General features: G+C 42.6%; 1 protein-coding gene across 1 annotated transcript in view; it reads left to right on the forward strand.

Moving 5' to 3' along the window:
* The first annotated feature begins 239 nt into the window (after positions 1 to 239).
* st8sia2 (ST8 alpha-N-acetyl-neuraminide alpha-2,8-sialyltransferase 2) overlaps positions 240 to 25,019 on the forward strand; it is a 29,179-nt gene continuing 4,399 nt past the window's right edge. Inside the window, exons 1-4 of the mRNA XM_055940204.1 lie at positions 240 to 649; positions 11,766 to 11,909; positions 12,005 to 12,262; positions 24,504 to 24,797. Coding sequence (XP_055796179.1) covers positions 552 to 649; positions 11,766 to 11,909; positions 12,005 to 12,262; positions 24,504 to 24,797 — 794 coding nt within the window. The 5' untranslated portion in view covers positions 240 to 551. The remainder of the gene's footprint in view (positions 650 to 11,765; positions 11,910 to 12,004; positions 12,263 to 24,503; positions 24,798 to 25,019) is intronic.

Genomic DNA, 25,019 nt, shown 5'->3' on the forward strand with positions numbered 1-25,019 from the left:
TGAATGGTTGAATATAGAAGGTGAATATTAATTTGGTGACATATGTTAGCCTACTATTGCCTGATGGTCCTTTGAACCTGGCTATCAAAGTCATGCAGCAATAGTGAGTTCCAATTCAATGATGATCAGACAAAGGTAATGGATAGCATCCAATAGCAGCCTAGCCTAAAGCCTCAAAGAGCAGCCATAGGCTACCCTACTGTAGAAAGCCATAAAGTGCCTGTACCTTTAAGGTTTGTGGTATTTTCCATATTGTTCGTATCTCAATCGCAATGTAGTTTCAAGCACAATCTTTCAAAGTTTGACTGGGGAATTGAAGTGAGGATGAAAACAGTGCCGCTTGGAAAAAGGAAGAGAAAAAAATACCTTATAAAAATATATCAACCTGGGATTTGTTCCGAGACAAATTGTCTTCGTTCAAGATTAGCATTGAAGAATATTGGTGGAGATAATTGAGTAAAATCTATCAATTTCAGCGATTAAAAGGATAATGTATTCAATCGATTTAGATTTTTGTCGCTTGGATTAGTTCTGCAGCCTTCTCCTGAGTCATGCAGTTAGAATTCCGAACATTGATATTTGGAATTGTAACACTGCTGGTCATATTTCTGATCATTGCTGATATTGCTGAAGTCCAGGAAGAAATTGGGTAAGTATAGCGGTGTTTCTGATTCGTTTTGTTCATGATTTCTGTTGCACTATACACGTGTTATATAGATGTGAAAATGCATTATTCAAAGAAATTGAATCTTATGTTCATGTGCAAATTATGTTCGATGCTGCGTTATCTTCACTCATTCATCAGAACTTCAGAAGACATTGAGTGCTCCTCCAACGTTAACATTTCTCCAGTAGGCTGTAGGCTGTTAGGATACATTTGCAGAGTTTCATTCCAAAACGCTATACATTTTCTGAAATGTTAGTAAATTAGCTTTTATTGTTTAAAGATATTATGAAAGAGATGAGTGTGTTTTTTCACTATCTAATCATGGTATGGGGTTGTTCAATGACAGACGTATTTGTTTAAAATCTATTGCTTGATGGTTTATTTTGCAAAATGCTACATATCAGTTTAACGCTCAAATAAATTAGTAGTACTGCTAGGTTTTAATTTTTTTATGAAGAAATGTACCAAATGATCATTTGTGACGTCAATATTATTATTATTTTTTGTAATAATACAGTAATATGAGATCTGTATGTAAAACATTTACATTTGACATTTTAGTAATTTAGCAGATGCTCTTATCCAGAACGTCTTACTGTAAATGGATTCATCTTAAAATAGATAGGTGAGAAAACCACATAAAGTATCACAGTCAAATATACAGGATACAAACATTCTATTTAAAATCAAATCAAATTGTATTTGTCACATGCGCCGAATACAACAGGTAGACCTTACAGTGAAATGCTTACTTACAAGCCCTTAACCAACAATGCAGTTTTAAGAAAATACCCCCCAAAAAGTAAGAGATAAGGAAAAAAAAGAATTAAGGAGCAGCAGTAAATAACAATAGCGGGGCTATATACAGCGGGTACCGGTTCAGTGTCAATGTGCCAATGTGCAGGGGCATCGGTGTCGAGGTAATTGAGGTAATTATGCACATGCAGGTAGGGTTAATAAAGTGGCTATGCATAAATAATAACAGAGTAGCAGCAGCGTGGGGGGGGGGAAATAGTCTGGGTAGCCATTTGATTAGCTGTCCAGGAGTCTTTTGGTTTGGGAGTAGAAGCTGTTTAGAAGCCTCTTGAACCTAGACTTGGCGCTCCGGTGCCGCTTGCCGTGCAGTAGCAGAGAGAACAGTCTATGACTTGGGTTACTGGAGGCTTTGACAATTTTTAGGGCCTTCCTCTGACATCGCCTGGTATAGAAATCCTGGATGGCAGGAAGCTTGGCCCTGGTGATGTACTTGGCCGTGCGCACTACCCTCTGTAGTGCCTTGTGGTCGGAGGCCGAGCAGTTGCCATACCAGGTGTTACATCTTCTCCTGCCACGCCCTCTACTGCTCATCCTGTGTCTCCTTGACTTGCCGCCACTCCCCCAGTGCTCTCTCCCTCTCTCTCTGTGTGAGATTGTGCCTGTTTTCCTTGCCTGACATGGGTTTCCTCTCAGCTGCAGTTCTGCCTGCTCTGACTCTGGTTCCTGTCTCCAGTCCCACGTCTCCTCATCCTGCTACTCTGCCCTGGATTCCCCACTCTACTCTACTGCTCCCTTGGATTCCCCACATGACCTGCTTACCCTGTCCCAACCCCTCTAGCTCCAGCCTCAGCCTCCACATCTGGTTTCCTGCAACCCGTCCGAGCTTCCCCTGCCTGCACTCCATCTTCCCCCTGTGTTTCAATAAATACATTGGTTACTTCATCCCAGTCTCCTCGTCTGAGTCTGCTCTTTGGTTTCCCTGTTCCACTCCGTGTAACACCAGGCAGTGATGCAACCCGTCAGGATGCTCTCGATGGTGCAGCTGTAAAACCTTTTGAGGTCTTGAGGATCTATGCCAAATCTTTTCAGTCTCCTGAGGGGGAATAGGTTTTGTCGTCTTTACGACTGTCTTGGTGTGCTTGGACCATGGTAGCTAAACAATGGATATATATCCTTTTGCAACAACAAAAAATACAATTATACACATTTAAAATCTATGAATAAAAAATCTGAGAACAGTAATATTTTACACACACATGACGGTACCCATAAGCAATAATGTCTGATGAAAAAACACAAATTTGAAGAATTGGGGATATAACGTTTTGGAAATAAACTCTTCATTTGGGTCCATTTCAATGTTACAAACCGCTGTCCATTTGTTGATGCGTTCTACTCCTATTTCTTTACTGTACATCTTGCATTTTTAATCGAACCTTTCACTTTAGCTTTCCCTTTGTGATATCCCAGTATAATAGCCTAATGCAATTGACGACAGATGTTTAACAGACGCTCTATACCTGGATCTACAAAGACCAATTTGTCTGCAGTGTAGCCTCCATGCATTATAGAGTAGGCTCCAGTATCTTGAAGGACTACCTTCAGATCCTGTGTGTGTGTGTGTGTGTGTGTGTGTGTGTGTGTGTGTGTGTGTGTGTGTGTGTGTGTGTGTGTGTGTGTGTGTGTGTGTGTGTGTGTGTGTGTGTGTGTGTGTGTGTGTGTGTGCATGGGTGTGTGCATGGGTGTGTGCGTGTGTAATCTTGGCACTTTACTTATGGGGTGCATGGATGGAATAATTGCTACAAAACTAGGGGAGTCATAACACATGGGATCAAAAGTAGGCTACCTAGTATGGAGAGAATGGACTGGTAATCAGATAGTTTCAGGTGTAACTCTACACTGTTAACTCTCTTCACTGCATAATACTGAACTCTCTAACAGCTGTGTCAACTGGGTTTTGCTCTAATTCTATTGCGCTTTCATAATAAAAACCGTGTATAGTCACTATTTTAGAAGACATATTATCACAATAGACCAGACCATTTTATCAAAAGGAACCAGCCCATTGGAAGCCCATTTTGCTTTCCACATCAAACCTTGAATCAATTGCATCATCAGGCTGAGTTGAGGCTTGAGGTTGACCGATTAATCGGAATGGCAGATTAATTTGAGCCGATTACAAGTTTTCATAACAATCGGAAATCTGTATTTTTGGACGCCGATTTTGCCGATTTTTTAAAATATTTTTTTTACACACACCTTTATTTAACTAGGCAAGTCAGTTAAGAACGCATTCTTATTTTCAATGATGGCCTAGGAACGGTGGGTTAGCTGCCTTGTTCAGGGGCAGAACAACAGATTTTTACCTTGTCAGCTCAGGGATTCAATCTTGCAACCTTACGGTTAACTAGTCCAACGCTCTAACCACCTGCCTCACGAGGAGCTTGCCTGTTACGCGAATGCAGTAAGAAGCCAAGGTAAGTTGCTAGCTAGCGTTAAACTTATCTTATAAAAAACAATCAATCAATCAATCATAATCACTAGTTATAACTACACATGGTTGATGATATTACTAGTTTATCTAGCATGTCCTGCGTTGCATATAATCGATGCAGTGCGCATTCACGAAAAAGGACTGTCCTTGCTCCAACGTGTACCTAACCATAAACATCAATGCCTTTCTTAAAATCAATACACAGAAGTATATACACTGCTCAAAAAAATAAAGGGAACACTTAAACAACACAATGTAACTCCAAGTCAATCACACTTCTGTGAAATCAAACTGTCCACTTAGGAAGCAACACTGATTGACAAAAAATGTCACATGCTGTTGTGCAAATGGAATAGACAAAAGGTGGAAATTATAGGCAATTAGTAAGACACCCCCAAAAAAGGAATGGTTCTGCAGGTGGTGACCACACACCACTTCTCAGTTCCTATGCTTCCTGGCTGATGTTTTGGTCACTTTTGAATGCTGGCGGTGCTTTCACTCTAGTGGTAGCATGAGACGGAGTCTACAACCCACACAAGTGGCTCAGGTAGTGCAGTTCATCCAGGATGGCACATCAATGCGAGTTGTGGCAAAAAGGTTTGTTGTGTCTGTCAGCGTAGTGTCCAGAGCATGGAGGCGCTACCAGGAGACAGGCCAGTACATCAGGAGACGTGGAGGAGGCCGTAGGAGGGCAACAACCCAGCAGCAGGACCGCTACCTCCGCCTTTGTGCAAGGATGTGCACTGCTAGAGCCCTGCAAAATGACCTCCAGCAGGCCACAAATGTGCATGTGTCTGCTCAAACGGTCAGAAACAGACTCCATGAGGGTGGTATGAGGGCCCGACGTCCACAGGTGGGGGTTGTGCTTACAGCCCAACACCGTGCAGGACGTTTGGCATTTGCCAGAGAACACCAAGATTGGCAAATTCGCCACTGGCGCCCTGTGCTCTTCACAGATAAAAGCAGGTTCACACTGAGCACATGAGCACATGTGACAGACGTGACAGAGTCTGGAGACGCCGTGGAGAACGTTCTGCTGCCTGCAACATCCTCCAGCATGACCGGTTTGGCGGTGGGTCAGTCATGGTGTGGGGTGGCATTTCTTTGTGGGGCCGCACAGCCCTCCATGTGCTCGCCAGAGGTAGCCTGACTGCCATTAGGTACCGAGATGAGATCCTCAGACCCCTTGTGAGACCATATGCTGACACATGCACATTTGTGGCCTGCTGGAGGTCATTTTGCAAGGCTTTGGCAGTGCACCTCCTTGCACAAAGGCGGAGGTAGCGGTCCTGCTGCTGGGTTGTTGCCCTCCTACGGCCTCCTCCACGTCTCCTGATGTACTGGCCTGTCTCCTGGTAGCGCCTCCATGCTCTGGACACTACGCTGACAGACACAACAAACCTTTTTGCCACAGCTCGCGTTGATGTGCCATCCTGGATGAACTGCACTACCTGAGCCACTTGTGTGGGTTGTAGACTCCGTCTCATGCTACCACTAGAGTGAAAGCACCGCCAGCATTCAAAAGTGACCAAAACATCAGCCAGGAAGCATAGGAACTGAGAAGTGGTGTGTGGTCACCACCTGCAGAACCATTCCTTTTTTGGGGGTGTCTTACTAATTGCCTATAATTTCCACCTTTTGTCTATTCCATTTGCACAACAGCATGTGAAATTTATTGTCAATCAGTGTTGATTCCTAAGTGGACAGTTTGATTTCACAGAAGTGTGATTGACTTGGAGTTACATTGTGTTGTTTAAGTGTTCCCTTTATTTTTTTGAGCAGTGTATTTTTAAACCTGCATATTTAGCTAAAAGAAATCCAGGTTAGCAGGCAATATTAACCAGGTGAAATTGTGTCACTTCTCTTGCGTTCATTGCACGCAGAGTCAGTGTATATGCAACAGTTTGGGCCGCCTGGCTCATTGCGAACTAATTTGCCAGAATTTTACGTAATAATGACATAACATTGAAGTTTGTGCAATGTAACAGGAATATTTACACTTATGGATGCCACCCGTTAGATAAAATACGTAACGTTTCCTTATTTCACTGAATGAATAAACGTTTTGTTTTCGAGGTGATAGTTTCCGGATTCGAGCATATTAATGACCTAAGGCTCGTATTTCTGTGTGTTATTATGTTATAATTAAGTCTATGATTTGATAGAGCAGTCTGACTGAGCGATGGTAGGCACCAGCAGGCTCGTAAGCATTCATTCAAACAGCACTTTCGTGCGTTTTGTCAGCAGCTCTTCGCAATGCTTCAAGCATATCAACTCCCGAGATTAGGCTGGTGTAACCGATGTGAAATGGCTAGCTAGTTAGCGGGGTGCGCGCTAATAGCGTTTCAAACGTCACTCGCTCTGAGACTTGGAGTAGTTGTTCCACTTGCTCTGCATGGGTAACGCTGCTTCAAGGGTGGCTGTTGTCGTTGTGTTCCTGGTTCGAGCCCAGGTAGCGGCGAGGAGAGGGATGGAAGCTATACTGTTACACTGGCAATACTAAAGTGCCTATAAGAACATCCAATAGTCAAAGGTATATGAAATACAAATCGTATAGAGAGAAATGGTCCTATAATTCCTATAATAACTACAACCTAAAACTTCTTACCTGGGAATATTGAAGACTCATGTTAAAAGGAACCACCAGCTTTCATATGTTCTCTTGTTTTGAGCAAAGGAACTTAAATGTTAGCTTTCTTACATGGCACTTATTGCACTTTTACTTTCTTCTCCAACACTTTGTTTTTGCATTATTTAAACCAAATTGAACATGTTTCATTATTTATTTGAGGCTAAATTGATTTTATTGATGTATTATATTAAGTTAAAATAAGTGTTCATTCAGTATTGTTTTAATTGTCATTATTACAAACAAATTTTAAAAATCGGTCGATTAATCGGTATCGGCTTTTGTGGTCCTCCAATAATCGGTATCGGTATCGGCGTTGAAAAATCATAATCGGTCAGCCTCTAGTTGACGCACCCCAGGGCTTCTTGACAAATGGCATGCGCTTGGTGTTTTTTTCCAACACTTCAGTGTATCCTGTGTGCACTCCAGCTCCAGTGATGTTATGGTATAGAGGGCTGTTTGGTGGGTGGATGTGTGGATAGAATATTACTGTTTGATTTGTTACTGAGAGCAACAGACTGGAGACAAAATGAACAGTTCCCTTTCAAATCAAATCAATTTGTATTTGTCACATGTGCCGAATACAACAGGTGTAGACCTTAACGTGAAATGCTTAACCAACAATGCAGTTCAAGAAATAGAGTTATATTTACTAAATAAACTAAAGTAAAAAAAAAAAAAAAGTAACACAATAAAATGACAATAACGAGGCTATATACAGGGAGCACCGGCACCGAGTCAATGTGCAGGGTCACAGGCCAGTCGAGGCAGTTTGTACATGCAGGTAGGGGCAAAACGACCGTGCATAGACAATAAACAGCCAGTAGCAGCAGTGTGAAAACAATGGGTGGGGGGGATGTCAATGTAAATAGTCCGGGTGGCCATTTGATTAATTGTTCAGCAGTCCTATGGCTTAGTGGTAGAAACTGTTAACCTCTCTGGGATATTCGGGATGCTAGCGTCCCACCTCAACAACAGCCAGTGAAATTGCAGGGCGCCAAATTCAAAACAACAGAAATCTCATAATTAAAATTCCACAAACATACAAGTATTTGACACCATTTTAAAGATAACCTTGTTGTAAATCCAGCCACATTGTCCGATTTCAACAAAAAGGCTTTACGACGAAAGCACACCATCTGATTATGTTAGGTCAGTACCTAGTCACAGAAAAACACAGCCATTTTTCCAGCCAAAGAGAGGAGTCACAAAAAGCAGAAATAGAGATAAAATTAATCACTAACCTTTGATGATCATCATCAGATGACACTCATAGGACTCCTTGTTACACAATACATGTATGTTGTGTTCGATAAAGTTCATATTTATATCAAAAATCTCAGTTTACATTGGCGCGTTATGTTCACTAGTTCCAAAACATCCGGTGATTTTGCAGAGAGCCACATCAATTTACAGAAATACTCATAATAAACATTGCTAAAAGATACAAGTGTTATGCATGGAATTTTAGATCCACTTCTTCTTAATGCAACCGCTGTGTTAGATTTCAAAAAAGCTTTACCGAAAAAGCACACCATGCAATAATCTGAGTACAGCGCTCAGACAACAAAACAAGCCATACAGATATCTGCCATGTTGTGGAGTCAACAGAAGTCAGAAATAGCATTATAAATATTCACTTACCTTTGATGATCTTCATCAGAATGCACTCCCAGGAATCCCAGTTCCACAATAAATGTTTGATTTATTCGATAAAGTTCATAATTTATGTCCAAATACCTCCTTTTTGTTTGCGCGTTTAGTACACAATCCAAACTCACGAGGCGCGGGCAAGTCCAGGCGAAATTTCAGACGAAAGGTCATATTATAGTTTGTAGAAACATGTCAAACGAAGTATAGAATCAATCTTTAGGATGTTTTTAACATAAATCTTCAATAATGTTTCAACCGGAGAATTCCTTTGTCTGTAGAAGTGTGATGGAACGCAGCTAACTCTCACGTGAGCATGCGTGATCAGCTCATGCCAAACCCCTGACTCAATCAGCTCCCATTCCCTCGTCCTTCACAGTAGAAGCATCAAACAAGGTTCTAAAGACTGTTTACATCTAGTGGAAGCCTTAGGAAGTGCAATCGGACCAAATTTACACTGGATAGGCAAAGAGTTGAAAAACTACAAACCTCAGATTTCCCACTTCCTGGTCGGATTTTTTGTCAGGTTTTTGCCTGCCAAATGAGTTCTGTTATACTCACAGACATCATTCAAACAGTTTTAGAAACTTCAGAGTGTTTTCTATCCAAATTATATGCATATTCTAGCTTTTAGGACTGAGTAGCAGGCAGTTTACTCTGGGCACCTTTTTATCCAAGCTACTCAATACTGCCCCCCTGTCCCAAAGAAGTTAAGGAGCCTTTTGGTCATAGACTTGGCACTCCGGTACCGCTTGCCGTGTGGTAGCAGAGAGAACTGTCTATGACTTAGGTGACTGGGGTCTTTGACAATATTTTGGACCTTCCTCTGACACCACCTAGTGGATGGCAGGAAGTTTAGCCCCAGTGATGTACTGGACCATACGCACTACCCTCTGTAGTGTCTTACGGCCGGATGCCGAGCGAGGCAGTGATGCAAACGGTCAGGATGCTCTCGATGGTGCAGATGTAGAACTTTTTGAGGATCTGGGGACCCATGCCAAATCTTTTCAGTCTCCTGAGGGGAAAAGGTGTTGTGGTGCCCTCTTCACAACTGTCTTGGTGTGTTTGCACCATGATAGTTAGTTGGTGATGTGGACACCAAGGAACTTGAAAGTCTTGACCCACTCCACTACAGCCCCGTCGACGTTAATGGGGCCCTGTTCAGCCCGTCTTTTCCTGTAGTCCACAATCATCTCCTTTGTCTTACCTCACTGCCAGGTCTCAGACCTCCTCCCTATAGGCTGTCTCGAAGTTGTTGGTGATCAGGCCTACCACTGTTGTGTTATCAGCAAATTTAATGATTGCGTTTGAGCCGTGTTTGGCCATGCAGTCATGGGTGAACAGGGAGTATAGGAGTGGACTAAGCACGCACCCCTGAGGGGCCCCAGTGTTGAGGATCAGCATGGCAGATGTGATGTTGCCTACCCTTTCCACCTAGGGGCGGCCCGTCAGGATGTCCAGGATCCAGTTTCAGAGGGAGGTGGTTAGTCCCAGGGTCCTTAGCTTAGTGATGAGCTTTGTGGGCACTATGGTGTTGAATGCTGAGCTGTAGTCAATGAACAGCATTGTCACATAGGTGTTCCTTTTGTCCAGATGGGATGGGGCAGTGTGGAGTGTGATTGAGATTGCATCATTTGTGGTTCTGTTGGGGCGGTATGCCAATTGGAGTGGGTCTAGGGTTTCCAGGATGATGGTGTTGCTGTAAGCCATGACTAGCCTTTCAATGCCTTTTGTGGCTACCGATGTGAGTGCTACGGGGCGGTAATCATTTAGGCAGATTACCTTTGCTTTCTTGGGCACAGACATAACTGAGCCCTGCATCAGAAGACTCTTCTATCTTACACAAACACAACTCTTGAAGCTTGGAAGATACAGTTCTGCCTTCTGATAGAACAAGAATCAAGCTTCTTGTGGCTGTAAATGTTAAGTAGCTGGAACAGTTGGTACTGTAGCACTTTATTTTACAGTACAGAGATGACCAGGTATTTATTACAAAATTATGGTGGTAATATCACAATAATAATCATGTGTATGTGTTAATTACAGAGTAATAACCTATTAATTACAACTGTTTGTTTCATGAAGTAGCTTTCCTATATTGGTATATCTCTCCACTCCAAGAACAATGGAGTAGTTGTGTTGCTCCCCAGATAGTACAGCTAGGCCTGTCACCTTCATTTGAGCAGACTGAATGCTCCTGGCTCCTTGTCTGCTGCTTGTCATATTAGTGATTCTCCTTGCCTCTGTAATAACTGACTCAAGATACAATTGTACATACTTAATTGAGACACACTCCATTTGCAACGTCCTTTTGGACATAATGGAGCCGTAGTATTATGGTACTGTGTGCTTGCTCTAATTTAATTTCTGGAGCTTTATGGTTTTATAAACCCCATGAGAGTTGGGACTTTGAAGCAGATATGTTAATCGTCTTTTCTTTAACACATTGATGTTGCTGTCATAAAAGGCAATAATGATCTATGTCTTGAGCAGTAGTCCATGCTGCTCATAGTGTACAGATTGTATATCATTCAGGGTTGATCTATACAAGATATATAGAGGATGTTTAAGCAATGTTGACCAACTACACCTCTTTATCCAGACTCACAAGCACCGGTAACAGTCAGATTGGTAGATCAGTTGGCATGTCCTGTTTTTCCCCTCAGGTGTATACATAAGATACCTGAGACATTGAGGTACATAGCTCTACCAGGGATCATATGACACATTTTGCTCACATGCTTCTTTAACGACATGAATGGCCTTCAGCACTCATGTATCAGTGTTACACCAACAACAGTTCTGTTTCACAGTCTGACTGCGTTTTGATGCGTGCTCTTCTCTTTCACATTCATGTCAATGTGATGAGCCTACTGCTCATCTGAATACACATTAAGAGCATAGCCATGGATATTCTGACAGCCTGAATTATATGTGATGCCTGGAATTTGATTAAACCACCTCTTGCCCCTCACACTTCATGTTCTGCACGATTCCATTCATCTGAAAATAATATGATGAATTATTCTGATAGTGGGTAAAATAACTTTTCGTTGGTCTAGGAATATTGGAGGTTCCAGAACATTGTACTTGCACAGCGTCATCCCCAAACCCAACAGGTTTGTCAGGCTGACCTGCTCCTCCTATTGCCTTCTGGTTTTATAATACTCATCAATTCTGTTATTCTAGCCCTTTATTTGCTTCCCCTTTTGAGCTATTATGCTTGAAGACTTGTAAAATAATTAACAGACTTAATACACATGAACATATCAAGCAGTGGATTACAGAATTGTGTGTATCTAATTTAAATGATTTATAAATCACCCAATTGATGTACAATTGATGTGCAAGTGATAGACACATAGAACTTCCCTGGGGTTTGAAATTAAGTATCACATTTATGAAGACATGCAATTGACTGGCTTTCATTATACATTGGGTGGCTTTACACACATGACATCGTTGTTCATTCACACTGCTTTTTCAAGTGATGATATGCGTTTTTATATCACATGTATCAAAGTCATGTTGCATTCATTTCTAATGGATGCCTCGCTGTCCTGTTGTAGAAATGTAGCAGTGAAAGCCAATCCTACACCTTTAGTCAATGAAGGGGAGGACAAGAGTCCTGCTTCTCCTTCAGGCTCGAAAAAGGCCACCAGGCTCTCTTCAGATAACTGGACCTTCAACAGAACCCTCTCCAGCCTCATCAGGTAGGAATACAATCCTCTTCTGCATTGGTCTCTATTAGGTCTCACACTCCCATAAGCTGGGTATTCCTTCATGGATGACCTTCTTCCTTCAATAGGAAGAACATCCTGAGGTTCTTTGACCCAGAGAGGGACATCTCTATTCTGAAGGGCACATTGAAACCTGGAGATGTCATCCACTACGTCTTTGACCGTCAGAGCACTACCAACATCTCAGAGAACCTGTACCGGTTGCTACCCACTGCATCCCCCATGAAGAACCAGCACCACAGACGCTGTGCCATCGTAGGGAACTCTGGGATCCTACTCAATAGCAGCTGTGGGCCAGAGATAGACTCCCATGACTTTGTTATCAGGTGAGGTTCCCATAACAGCTATTTCATAAATTGAATTGATACAGGTGATTTTCAGTAGTGCGTTAAGGCATCTCCATTTAATTAAGCAATCTTCTTGTATAAAAGGGAATTATGGGTTAATTTATTGCTGCATTTGCAGTGAAATATTCAGGATAGTAATGAGTCTCTCTCTATAAAAGCACTATTCATCTTTATACTCATCTAACTGTTATGTAAGCACAGTCCCTTGGATTGAACAAATACTTCACCTTGAGGAATCAATGCCACTGAGCTAGAATACGCATTGTCCACACCGTTGGAATACCCGATACTTTTTTGACCTTCATGTTTGTTTGATGATTTGCAGACTTTTAGAAATGAGCAGCAATACTTAGAGCAATTAAATTCCTTCTGGGTAAATGTGACATTTTAAAAAGCTACTGCTGTCTACCCAAAATTTAATGAGGTGCTTTAGAGAAGCACTGCCGTTAGTTCCTAGGACTGCTACACTCATGTACCATGGGAGAATGTCTGTCTGAAACCATCCGTCAGTGCTGCTCTGTGCGAGTGTGTCAGCAAATGGCTTTCTGTGAGTAGGTTATTTATTGCTACTCACCGGTTTGTCTGTCAGTAACAACAAAGTACAACTATGCATTGTAATGTTACAGGGGGAAGAAATCCAGTTTGCCTTGCTGTGTTGCCAGTATGGCAAGGCATTGTGATTATGATGAAGAGAGAGGTATCTGAACTAATTAATAGGAATTGGGAAATATGTGAAACCATATCAATAGTACATGGATTGTTTGGATGGAAAATCATAGCATATCTCTGATCTTTTGATTCCTGTACAATAATTGTGACTCATTACATTGGGGTGGGATTTTCCCCCATTCTCCTTGTGTGACTTCAGCTGCAACCCCTGCTGTTATTACAGGGCCTTAGTGTCATTGATCTACCATCGTCTGGATATGCAGAGCCATCAGCAGTGGTGCGTGGGTAATATCACTGGTGAAGCGAGCCAGAAAAAAGCCATATTACAACCTATGTGATGTGATAATTGCTTTGTTTGCTTGATAACCAGTTCATATGCCTTGCCACCATGATTTATAGGCCCAAGGCAGAGACCATAAGAAGACACAGTGGCAGAATAAATTCAACCACCTTTGTTTCATCACAAAACCGGAGAGCAACCTCTGTCCGGTGAAGTGCATAAAGCTTATTGCATGTAACAAACAGTTACATTACCTACAGCGTGGTCAAGTAACTTAATGTTTCCGCAATTTTTGAACCACGAAACAACTATTGATTTAGAACCACAGAGAGTTACAGCAAGTCATAAAGAAAACAGGATCTGCTTCACTATTCCAGTACCATTTCAACATCACCAAATCACCTCTGCTTAGTCTAATACAGTACCAACTAAAATATACCAAAAACAATTGAAAAAAAGGGATTTTTTGATAATTGCTTTGTTTGCTTGATAACCAGTTCATGTGCCTTGCCACCATGATCAACAAAAGCTAAATATGATGTGACTGTCCATGGTTCTGATATCTGTGTGTGTGTGCGCATTCGTGCAAGTAGATAAAACATGTTGACTTGCCCTACTTGTAGAGAAATGCCAATGCTATCCCCCTTTCTTTCATGTTGAAGAAACGTTATACAGTACTGTCATACAGTACACACTTTCATTTTTTGTTGTCTTAGACTACCTGGCTAAAAAGCTTGCTCGCTAGCCTAACTTCCTTTCATGGGCAATGTTAGCTAGTTAATATTAGCTTTCTACATTTAGCTACATATTGAACTTCCACCCTCTCAGGCCAGGGGCTCAATATATGAATTTATGGTTGGATCAGAATCGCCATTATAATCATTGCCCAGTATGCAGAATTAAGTGAAACCACAAGTCCAAATCCCTATCAAGTAAAATAAAATAAAAATGTATTTGTCACGTGCCAAATACAACAGGTGTAGACCTTACAGTGAAATGCTTACTTACAAGCCCTTAACCAACAATGCAGTTTTAAGAAAAATAAGTGTTGAGTAAAAAATAGATAAGTAATAAAAAAAATAAAGGTTACAAATAATTAAAGAGCAGCAGTAAAATAACAATAGCAAGGCTATATACAGGTGGTACCTGTACAGAGTCGATGTGCGGGGGAACCGGTTAGTCGAGGTAATTAATAAACAGAGAGTTACAGCAGCGTAAAAGTGGGTCTGGGAAGCCATTTGAATAGTTGTTTAGGAGTCTTATGGCTTGGGGGTAGAAGCTGTTAAGAAGCCTTTTGGACCTGGACTTGGCGCTCCGGTACCACTTGCCGTGCAGTAGCAGAGAGAACAGTCTATGACTAGTGTTGCTGGAGTCTTTGACAATTTTTAGAGCCTTCCTCTGACACCGCCTGGTATAGAGGTCCTGGATGGCAGGAAGCTTTGCCCCGGTGATGTACTTGGCCGTACGCACAACCCTCTGTAGTGCCTTGCAGTCGGAGGCCGAGCAGTTGCCATACCAGGCAGTGATGCAACCCGTCAGGATGCTCTCGATGGTGCAGCTATAGAACTTGCTGAGGATCTGAGGACCCATGCCAAATCTTTTCAGTCTCCTGAGTTCACGACTGTCTTGGTGTGTTTGGACCATGATAGTTTGTTGGTGATGTGAACACCAAGGAACTTGAAGCTCTCAAACTGCTCCACTACCGCCCCGTCGATGAGAATGGGGGCGTGCTCGGTCCTCCTTTTCCTGTAGTCCACAATCATCTTCTTTGTCTTGATCACGTTGAGGGAGAGGTTGTTGTCCTGGCACCACACAGCCCGGTCTCTGACCTCCTCCCTATAGGCTGTCTCATCGTTTTTGGTGATCAGGCCTACCACTGTTGTGTCATCAGCAAACTTAATGATGGTATTGCGGTCATGCCTGGCCATGCAGTAATTAGTGAACAGGGAATACAGGAGGGGCACCCATGTTGAGGATCAGCGTGGCGGATGTGTTGTTACCTACCCTTACCACCTGGGTTCGGCCCGTCAGGAAGTCCAGGATCCAGTTGCAGAGGGAGGTGTTTAGTCCCTGGGTCCTTAGCTTAGTGATGAGCTTTGTGGGCACTACGGTGTTGAACGCTGAGCTGTAGTCAATTGTCGTGTCTTTGGCTATGCCGGATGACATGCTATTCTATAAAATAATTTCTCTGTAATTAATATTACCTAATTAAGCTAATCAGGTAGATAATTAACTAGAAAGTCGGGGCACCACGAAATAATGTTTATAGAGCTGTTATCTTCCGAATAAGCTCTTAAAGACCTGGTAATCTTTTACATCAATAGCAGTCAATATTTAATCGTCACCTTGTTTAGTCTCATCTGAAAGTTGTAAATTCTTGGTTATCTTCACGAACCCTGACTAATAAGTTGAATCAGCAATACACAATTTGGTTGAATTATTTATTTACTAAATAATCACACAGAATGGATCATACATTGATTACAAATTATGTCATAAAAAAAACGTCCCCTGGTGGACAGAACAGATACGACAGCTGGTTACACAAAGAGAGGGGGTTGGGTTTGAGTGAAAGAGCGGGAAGACTGAGTAACAAAGGGAGAAGCTATGCTATCGTAAATACAGAATCTTATGCATTCTAAATAACCGCCTATTTGAAAAAGGAGAATGCAATAAATATTTACTCTGAGCAGCGCTTCGGTAGATGGGAGGCCGGGTTGTCCAGCATGGATCTCTGGTCCTCTGAAGACTGTCTAGTGGTGAACTGGAGCATGGTAGAATGGATACTCTGTCCGTCCTCTCCTAGCCCACGTTTTGCGACTGCTGTTAACTCAACGGCTAGGAGGTATCACTTCTGGACTGAATAAGTGTTCAAAGTTCATACCAAGTTGCCATACTTTTAAGCTCATGCTATATTCTGGCTGGTATAGTCGAAATTCATCCTTCCAGGGTGTAGGTCGTCACCTTCACATTGAAATTCGATGCTAATTCGATGCTTCCTTAGGTTGTCTAAGGTTGGCTTAGTTCTGTAGGTGGTCTTTGTCCTTTCAACGTGGGGACCTCAAGTCCACACGTCCTTGGAACAGCTTATTATCTGAGCCCTTTTAAACGTAGGACTGTCGCCCTAACGTCCTCGGAACACAAGGTTACATTTTCGTCAAGGGCTTTATATAGGAGGGGATAGAAGGGCGTGTTTCATAGTTTATAACCAATGTCTCTTCAAATGGGCGGGGCCACTGAGTGAGCAGAGCTATAACCTTATGAAAAACCAATTCTCTCATTTGGAAGCTAAAATTACATTTCATTTTTTCACAAATATTTTCATATTTAAACATTTAAATTGCCCAACAATTCCATGTGAATTTGATAACTATAATGTGTAGACTTTCCAAGATACAGTTTATGTCATCCTATCATTAGTAAGAATGTCTCAGACGCTAACTGATCTGGCATCATATTCATTAAGTACCAACGCATATTTTCAACTGGTTGCATTACCGAAATGTGGTTCCTTTCCCCCCAACCTTGTGATGTTCCCAGACTCTATATGTTTAACAAAGGCTTTTCAAGAATCCTTCAAGAGAGAGGAAAGGGAGAAAGGTATTTATGGGGGGGTCAAAACCTCACCCACAAGCCAACATCATGACACAATGAATAGCATTCTCACATTGGTGTTCCTTTTGTCTTGGTGGAAAGGGCAGTATGGAGTGCAATAGAGATTGCATCATCATTGGAGTGGGTCTCGGGTTTCCGGGATAATGGTGTTGTGAGCTATGACCAGCCTTTCGGTAGTCAATTTTCGGTAGTCATTTAGGCAGGTTACCTTAGTGTTCTTGGGCACAGGGACTATGGTGGTCTGCCTGAAACATGTTGGTATTACAGACTCAGTCAGGGACAGGTTGAAAATGTCAGTGAAGACACTTGCCAGTTGGTCAGCGCATGCTCAGAGTACACGTCCTGGTAATCCGTCTGGCCCTGCGGCCTTGTGAATGTTGATCTGTTTTAAGGTCTTACTCACATCGGCTACAGAGAGCGTTGTCACACAGTTGTCAGGAACAGCTGATGCTCTCATGCATGTTTCAGTGTTACTGGCCTGAAGCAAGCATAGAAGTAATTTAGCCTGTCTGGTAGGCTCGTGTCATTGGGCAGCTTGCGGATGTTGCCTGTAATCCATGGCTTCTGGTTGGGGTATGTACATACATCACTGTGGGGATGACGTCATCGATGCACTTATTGATGAAACCGGTGACTGATGTGGTGTACTCCTCAATCCCATCACAAGAATCCCAGAACATATTCCAGTCTGTGCTAGCACAACAGTCCTGTAGTTTAGCATCTGCTTCATCTGACCACTTTTTTGTTGAGGATGTCACTGGTGCTTCCTGATTTAGTTTTTGCTTGGAATCAGGAGGATAGAATTATGGTCAGATTTGCCAAATGGAGGGCGAGGGAGAGCGTCTCTGTGTGTGGAGTAAAGGTTGTTTGGAGTTTTTTTTCCTCTGGTTGCACATTTAACATGCTGGTAGAAATGATGTAAAATGGATTTAAGCTTCTCTGCATTAAGGTCCCCGGCCACTAGGAGCGCCGCCTCTGGATAAGCGTTTTCCTGTTTGTTGTGGTAAATAGACAGCTACGAAGAATATAGATAAAAACTCTCTTGGTAAATAGTGTGGTCTACAGCTTATCATGAGATACTCTACCTCAGGCGAGCAAAACCTCGAAACTTCCTTAGATTTCATGCACCAGCTGTTGTTTACAAATATACACACACCGCCTTGTCCGGCGTCTGAAGTAAATCCTTTTCGTCCGACTCATTAAAGAAAAAATCTGCTTCCAATACGAGGTAAGCAATCGCTGTCCTGATATCTAGAAGCTATTTTCGGTCATAAGAGACGGTGGCAGAAACATTTGACACACAATAGCGCAATTGGTTAGGGGACCGTAAAACGGCAGCCGTCTCCTCCGGCAGCATTGACGTATCTCCATCCATGGCTAATTTAGGAAAGGGCCCATTTTAGCTAGCTAGCTAACCACCAGAGAACAACAACAGAACGAGATGCTCAACACAACGAGTTTCTGTCAGTGAAATATGCTCTCAATGTAATGTGATTGGAGTGAAGCCAAATCCAAACTGGCTTCCCGTGACACTTGTTTTTGGTGCGCCAGGACCATTCACAGTTGAGCTCACTCAGTTCAGCTTAATGCTGATTGGCTATTATTTTTTTGTTTAATTATCAAGGGAGGCCAAATGCTAGCTGGCTTCCCTTGCATTCAATACTATGGATGGCAAACATGTCATACTCTTTTGGACCAGACAGCATGTCAGCCTCTTGCGAAATGAAGATAATTGTTGAAACACAGAGAGACAAAAGATAAATAATTGTATGTTTTTTTCTTGGTAAATTTTTTGGGGAAGCCTAGCTTCCCTTGGCAACCATGAAGGCACGTCACTGAAAGCCATATGCCTCTGGGTCGTTCCACCAATTAGGTGCCTTTTGAGAAGTGTAACTTGTTCAAAAAAGTTCTGTCATAAAGAGAACTTGTTCACCTTAATAAAAAACAAGTTTTCCCATCTCAAGAAGTTGAATTAAAAAAAATATGGCTATAGTAAGCACCTATTAAGTGCCAAATAAAGTAACACGGTTGACTGTAATAGGGTTGACGATTTCATCTTAAATCAGCCATAAATTTCCATTGACAAGGGGAATGGAAGCTTGTTGTGTGCAACAAGGAGTGGAAATTGAATACAAGGTTCACAGAAAAGTACATTTCTAGCCTGTATATCTCTAACAGGGTTGATGTGGGATGCTCTACCCGCTTAGTTTTCACCAAAATACAACAGAAAATGTTTTTTAAAAACATTTGCTTTTACACTATGATTTGACTATTATAGGTTCAATGTTTCTTTTGAATAAAATATTTCAAAAGGAATAGTTTCACCATATTAAAACGTTCAGTTCGCGTAACAGGGTTGACCTTTAAATGAGGGACAGACGTAAATTAATCACTAATCACATTAAATAAATAATACTCTTCAGAACTGACTTTGTCAAAGAAACAAAATAACTAGGGCTTTACAATGATGGTGCAACTTTTTTGTATTAAGTGAGTGGAAATGTTCCTAGGAGTGACAGAGTTGATGGAGGGACATGTCAAAATGCTGAATTTTGGCACTTTAGCAAACCTTTAGTTGTATAAAAATAAATCAGATGTATTGAATTCTCCATGTGATCTATATTAAAGGGCACTTCAATTAATATAACAGGCTTTTAAAATTCTGTATTGGTTCACAATTTCTACTTAAAATATCAAAGGGACGCAAAAGGCACTAATTTCGTGGAACGACCTATACAGTGCCTTATTCAGACCCCTTGACTTTTTCCTAATTTTTTTAGGTTAAAGCCTTATCCATAAAATGGATTAAATAGTTTTTTCCCTCATCAATCTACACACAATACCCCATAATGACAAAGCAAAAACTGTTTATTTTTGATAATTTATTACAAATACGAAACTGACCCTTCACGGAGTACTTTGTTGAAGCACCTTTGGCAGCGATTACAGCCTTGAGTTTTCTTGGGTATGTTGCACAAGCTTGACACACCTGTATTTGGGGAGTTTCTCCCATTCTTCTCTGCAGATTATCTCAAGCTTTGTCAGGTTGGATGGGGGGCGTTGCTGCACAGCTATTTTCAGGTTTCTCCAGAGATGTTCGATCGGGTCAAGTCCGGGCTCTGGCTGGGCCACACAAGGACATTCAGAGACTTGTTCTTAGTGTTCTTGTCCTATTGGAAGGTGAATCTTCACCGTAGTCTGCAGTCCTGAGCACTCTGGAGCAGGTTTTCATTAAGGATCTCTCAGTACTTTTCTCTGTTCATCTTTGCTTCAATCCTGACAAATCTTGTAGTCCCTGCCGCTGAAAAACATCTCCACAGCATGATGCTGCCACCACCATGCTTCACAGAGGAATGGTGCCAGGTTTCCTCCCGATGTGATGCTTGGCATTCAGGCCAAAGAGTTCAATTTTGGTTTCATCAGACCAGAGAATATTGTTTCTCATGGTCTGTGAGTCTTCAGGTGCCTTTTGGCAAACTCCAAGCGGGCTGTCATGTGCCTTTTAGTGAGGAGTGGCTTCCACCTGGCCACTCTACCATAAAGGCCTGATTGGTGGAGTGCTCCAGAGATGGTTGTCCTTCTGGAAGGTTCTCCCATCTTCACAGAGGAACTCTAGAGCTCTGTCAGAGTGACCATCGGGTTCTTAGTCACCTCCCTGACAAAGGCCCTTCTCCCCCTATTGCTTAGTTTGGCCTGGCGGCCAGCTCTAGACAGGGTCTTGGTGGTTCCAAACATCTTCCATTTAAGAAGGCCACTGTTTTCTTGGGGACCTTCAATGCTGCAGAAATGTTTTGGTACCCTTCCCCAGATCTGTGCCTCAACACAATCCTGTCTCGGGAACTCTACGGACAATTCCTTCGACCTCATGGCTTGGTTTTTGATCTGACATGGGGACCTTATATACAGTGGGCCAAAAAAGTATTTAGTCAGCCACCAATTGTGCAAGTTCTCACACTTAAAAAGATGAGAGAGGCCTGTAATTTTCATCATAGGTACACTTCAACTATGACAGACAAAATGAGAAAAAAAATCCAGAAAATCACATTGATTTTTAATGAATTTATTTGCAAATTATGGTGGAAAATAAGTATTTGGTCACCTACAAACAAGCAAGATTTCTGGCTCTCACAGACCTGTAACTTATTCTTTAAGAGGCTCCTCTGTCCTCCACTCGTTACCTGTATTAATGGCACCTGTTTGAACTTGTTATCAGTATAAAATACACCTGTCCACAACCTCAAACGGTCACACTCCAAACTCCACTATGTCCAAGACCAAAGAGCTGTCAAAGGACACCAGAAACAAAATTGTAGACCTGCACCAGGCTGGGAAGACTGAATCTGCAATAGGTAAGCAGCCTGGTTTGAAGAAATCAACTGTGGGAGCAATTATTAGGAAATGGAAGACATACAAGACCACTGATAATCTCCCTCGATCTGGGGCTCCACGCAAGATCTCACCCCGTGGGGTCAAAATGATCACAAGAACGGTGAGCAAAAATCCCAGAACCACACGGGGGGACCTAGTGAATGACCTGCAGAGAGCTGGGGCCAAAGTAACAAAGCCTACCATCAGTAACACACTACGCCGCCAGGGACTCAAATCCTGCAGTGCAGACGTGTCCCCCTGCTTAAGTCAGTACATGTCCAGGCCCGTCTGAAGTTTGCTAGAGAGAATTTGGATGATCCAGAAGAAGATTGGGAGAATGTCATATGGTCAGATGAAACCAAAATATAACTTTTTGGTAAAAACTCAAGTCGCCGTGTTTGGAGGACAAAGAATGCTGAGTTGCATCCAAAGAACACCATACCTATTGTGAAGCATGGGGGTGAAAACATCATGCTTTGGGGCTGTTTTTCTGCAAAGGGACCAGGACGACTGATCCGTGTAAAGGAAAGAATGAATGGGGCCATGTATTGTGAGATTTTGAGTGAAAACCTCCTTCCATCAGCAAGGGCATTGAAGATTAAACGTGGCTGGGTCTTTCAGCATGACAATGATCCCAAACACACCGCCCGGGCAGCAAAGGAGTGGCTTCGTAAGAAGCATTTCAAGATCCTGGAGTGGCCTAGCCAGTCTCCAGATCTCAACCCCATAGAAAATCTTTGGAGGGAGTTGAAAGTCCGTGTTGCCCAGCAACAGCCCCAAAACATCACTGCTCTAGAGGAGATCTGCATGGAGGAATGGGCCAAAATACCAGCAACAGTGTGTGAAAACCTTGTGAAGACTTACAGAAAACGTTTGACCTCTGTCATTGCCAACAAAGGGTATACAACAAAGTATTGAGATAAACTTTTGTTATTGACCAAATACTTATTTTCCACCATAATTTGCAAATAAATTCATAAAAAATCCTACAATGTGATTTTCTGGATTATTTTTTCTAATTTTGTCTGTCATAGTTGAAGTGTACCTATGATGAAAATTACAGGCCTCTCTCATCTTTTTAAGTGGGAGAACTTGCACAATTGGTGGCTGACTAAATACTTTTTTGCCCCACTGTAGACAGGTGTGTGTCGTTCTAGATCATGTCCAATCAATTGAATTTATTGCCGGTGGACTCGAATCAAGTTGTAGAAACATTTCAAGGATGATCGCTGGAAACAGGATGCAAACTAAACACCTTCTTTGCCCGTTTTGAGGATAATACAGTGGCACCGATGTGGCCCGCTACCAATTACTGCGGCTCTCCTTCTCCGTGGCCGACGTAAGTAAGACATTTAAACATGTTAACCCTCCCATGACTGCGTGGCCATGCCCGCCTCCAACTCAATCATGAAGTTTGCAGACGTCACAACAGTAGTGGGCTTGATTACCCACAACGACGAGACAGCCTACAGGGAGGAGGTGAGGGCACTCGGAGTGTGGTGTCAGGAAAACAACCTCTCACTCCATGTCAACAAAACAAAGGAGATGATCGTGGACTTCAGGAAACAGCAGAGGGAGCACCCCCCTATCCACATCAACGGGACAGCAGTGGAGAAGGTGGAAAGTTTTAAGTTCCTCGGCATACACATCACGGACAAACTGAAATGGTCCACCCATACAGACAGTGTAGTGAAGAAAGTGCAACAGCGCTTCGTCAACCTCAGGAGGCTGAAGAAATTTGTCTTGGCCCCTAAAACCCTGACAAACATTTTACAGATGCAAAATTGAGATCATCCTGTTGGGCTGTATCACCGCTTGGTACGGAAACTGCACCGCCCACAACTGGAGGCAAACTACCTGCCCTCCAGGACACCTACAGCACCTGATGTCACAGGAAGGCCAAAAAGATCATCAAGGATATCAACCACCCGAGCCACAGCCTGTTCACCCCGCTACCATCCAGAAGGCGAGGTCAGTACAGGTGCATCAAAGCTGGGACCGAGAGACTGAAAAACAGCTTCAATCTTAAACAGCCATCACTGACACAGAGAGACTGCTGCCTACATACAGACTCGAAATCCTTGGCCACTTTAATAAATGGATCACTAGTCACTTTTATAATTCCACTTTAATAATGTTTACATATCCTGCATTACTCATCTCATTCGTATATACTGTATTCTGTACCATCTATTGCATCTTGCCTATGCTGCTCGGTCATCGCTCATCCATATATTTATATGTATATGTTCTTATTCCATCCCTTTACTTACATATATTTGTGTGTATTAGGTAGTTGTTTTGGAATTGTTAGATTACTTGTTAGATATTAATGCACTGTCGGAACTAGAAGCACAAGCATTTCGCTACACTCGCATTAACATCTGCTAACCACGTTTATGTGACCAATACAATTTATTTGATTTGATTTGACCTGAGCTCAATTTCGAGTCTCATAGCAAAGGGTCTGAATTCTTATGTAAATAAGGTATTTCTGTTTCGTGATTTTTATACATTTGCAAACATTTCTAAAAACCTGTTTTCGCTTTGTCACTATGTCTAGATTTCTGAGTAAATAAAAAAAAAAAATCTATTTTAGAATAAGTAATGTAAAAAATGTAAAAAAAAATATGGAAAAAGTCAAGGGGTCTGAATACTTCCCGAAGGCACTGTATATGGTGGAAGAGTAAATCCCAAAACCCCTTGCTTCAGGAGTGTCAGATCAACAGGGAAATTGCGAGACAGGTCAGAATGAGTTGGCAGAGAAAGACATGGTTTAGCAAGGGCAGTTAGCTGGGAGGGAGTGATGAGGGATTTGTTGAGGTATTCAGGCAGGGAGATAATCCCTCTACTCACAGCAGTGCTCAGCTCCACCCACCTCTGGCTCTCACACAGTAGCCTCACATTCTACTTTCATAGATATAGGACACTTTTTTTCTTCATTTTAGGTCATTATCTCTCTGAGCATTGGCACTGTTTAGTAATCACTTTTACTGAGGTCAGTCAAGTAACTTTCTGTGAACTCCTTACCAAAACACAGCAGCATGACACATGGAATACATTAATTAAGGTTTTCAACCCTGAGCTAGGTGTGTTTGGTATGGGATTATTCTTAGCTGACTGATTATGTGCCTAATTCAGGTTGAACAATGTCTGAGCATCCTAAATGATTGTATGTGGTGTTTGGAGCTTCTGGAGGACAGTAGGATATTGACCTCAATACTTCTGGCAGACTAATCAAAAGGATGAAGGGATAGCATAATAATTTATATGCTTGGCTCTTTGCAGATGTAACCTGGCGCCAGTGGAGGAGTATGCTGGGGATGTGGGGCGGCGCACCAACCTGGTGACCATGAACCCGTCGGTGGTGCAGCGGGCCTTCCATGACCTGGCCAGTGAGCAGTGGAGGGAGCGCTTCCTGCAGCGGCTCCGGGGCCTCAGCGGCAGCGTGCTGTGGATCCCAGCCTTCATGGCCAAGGGAGGAGAGGAGAGGGTGGAGTGGGCCATCCGTCTCATCCTGCTGCACACGGTGGATGTGCACACCGCCTTCCCCTCACTGCGCCTTCTCCATGCTGTCAGAGGGTAAGACAAGGAGGGAACACGTGTGCCCTTTGTGACACTGCAGCATGTAGTCTGTCTGTACACCTGTGAACTCCTCAACCCAGGGCCTGGTAGCCACTAATCTAGCAGCAGTTCACAGGTCCCCTGCTATTTTTCAACACAGCATTACAGCTACTCTAAAGGCCGTTGGTGGCCAACTTACTGCTGCTTACTGCTGCTGGCCTCTCTGTCTGCCGTTGGATT

The sequence above is a fragment of the Salvelinus fontinalis genome, chromosome 12, assembly GCF_029448725.1.
Source record: "Salvelinus fontinalis isolate EN_2023a chromosome 12, ASM2944872v1, whole genome shotgun sequence".
Taxonomy (NCBI): Eukaryota; Metazoa; Chordata; class Actinopteri; order Salmoniformes; family Salmonidae; genus Salvelinus; species Salvelinus fontinalis.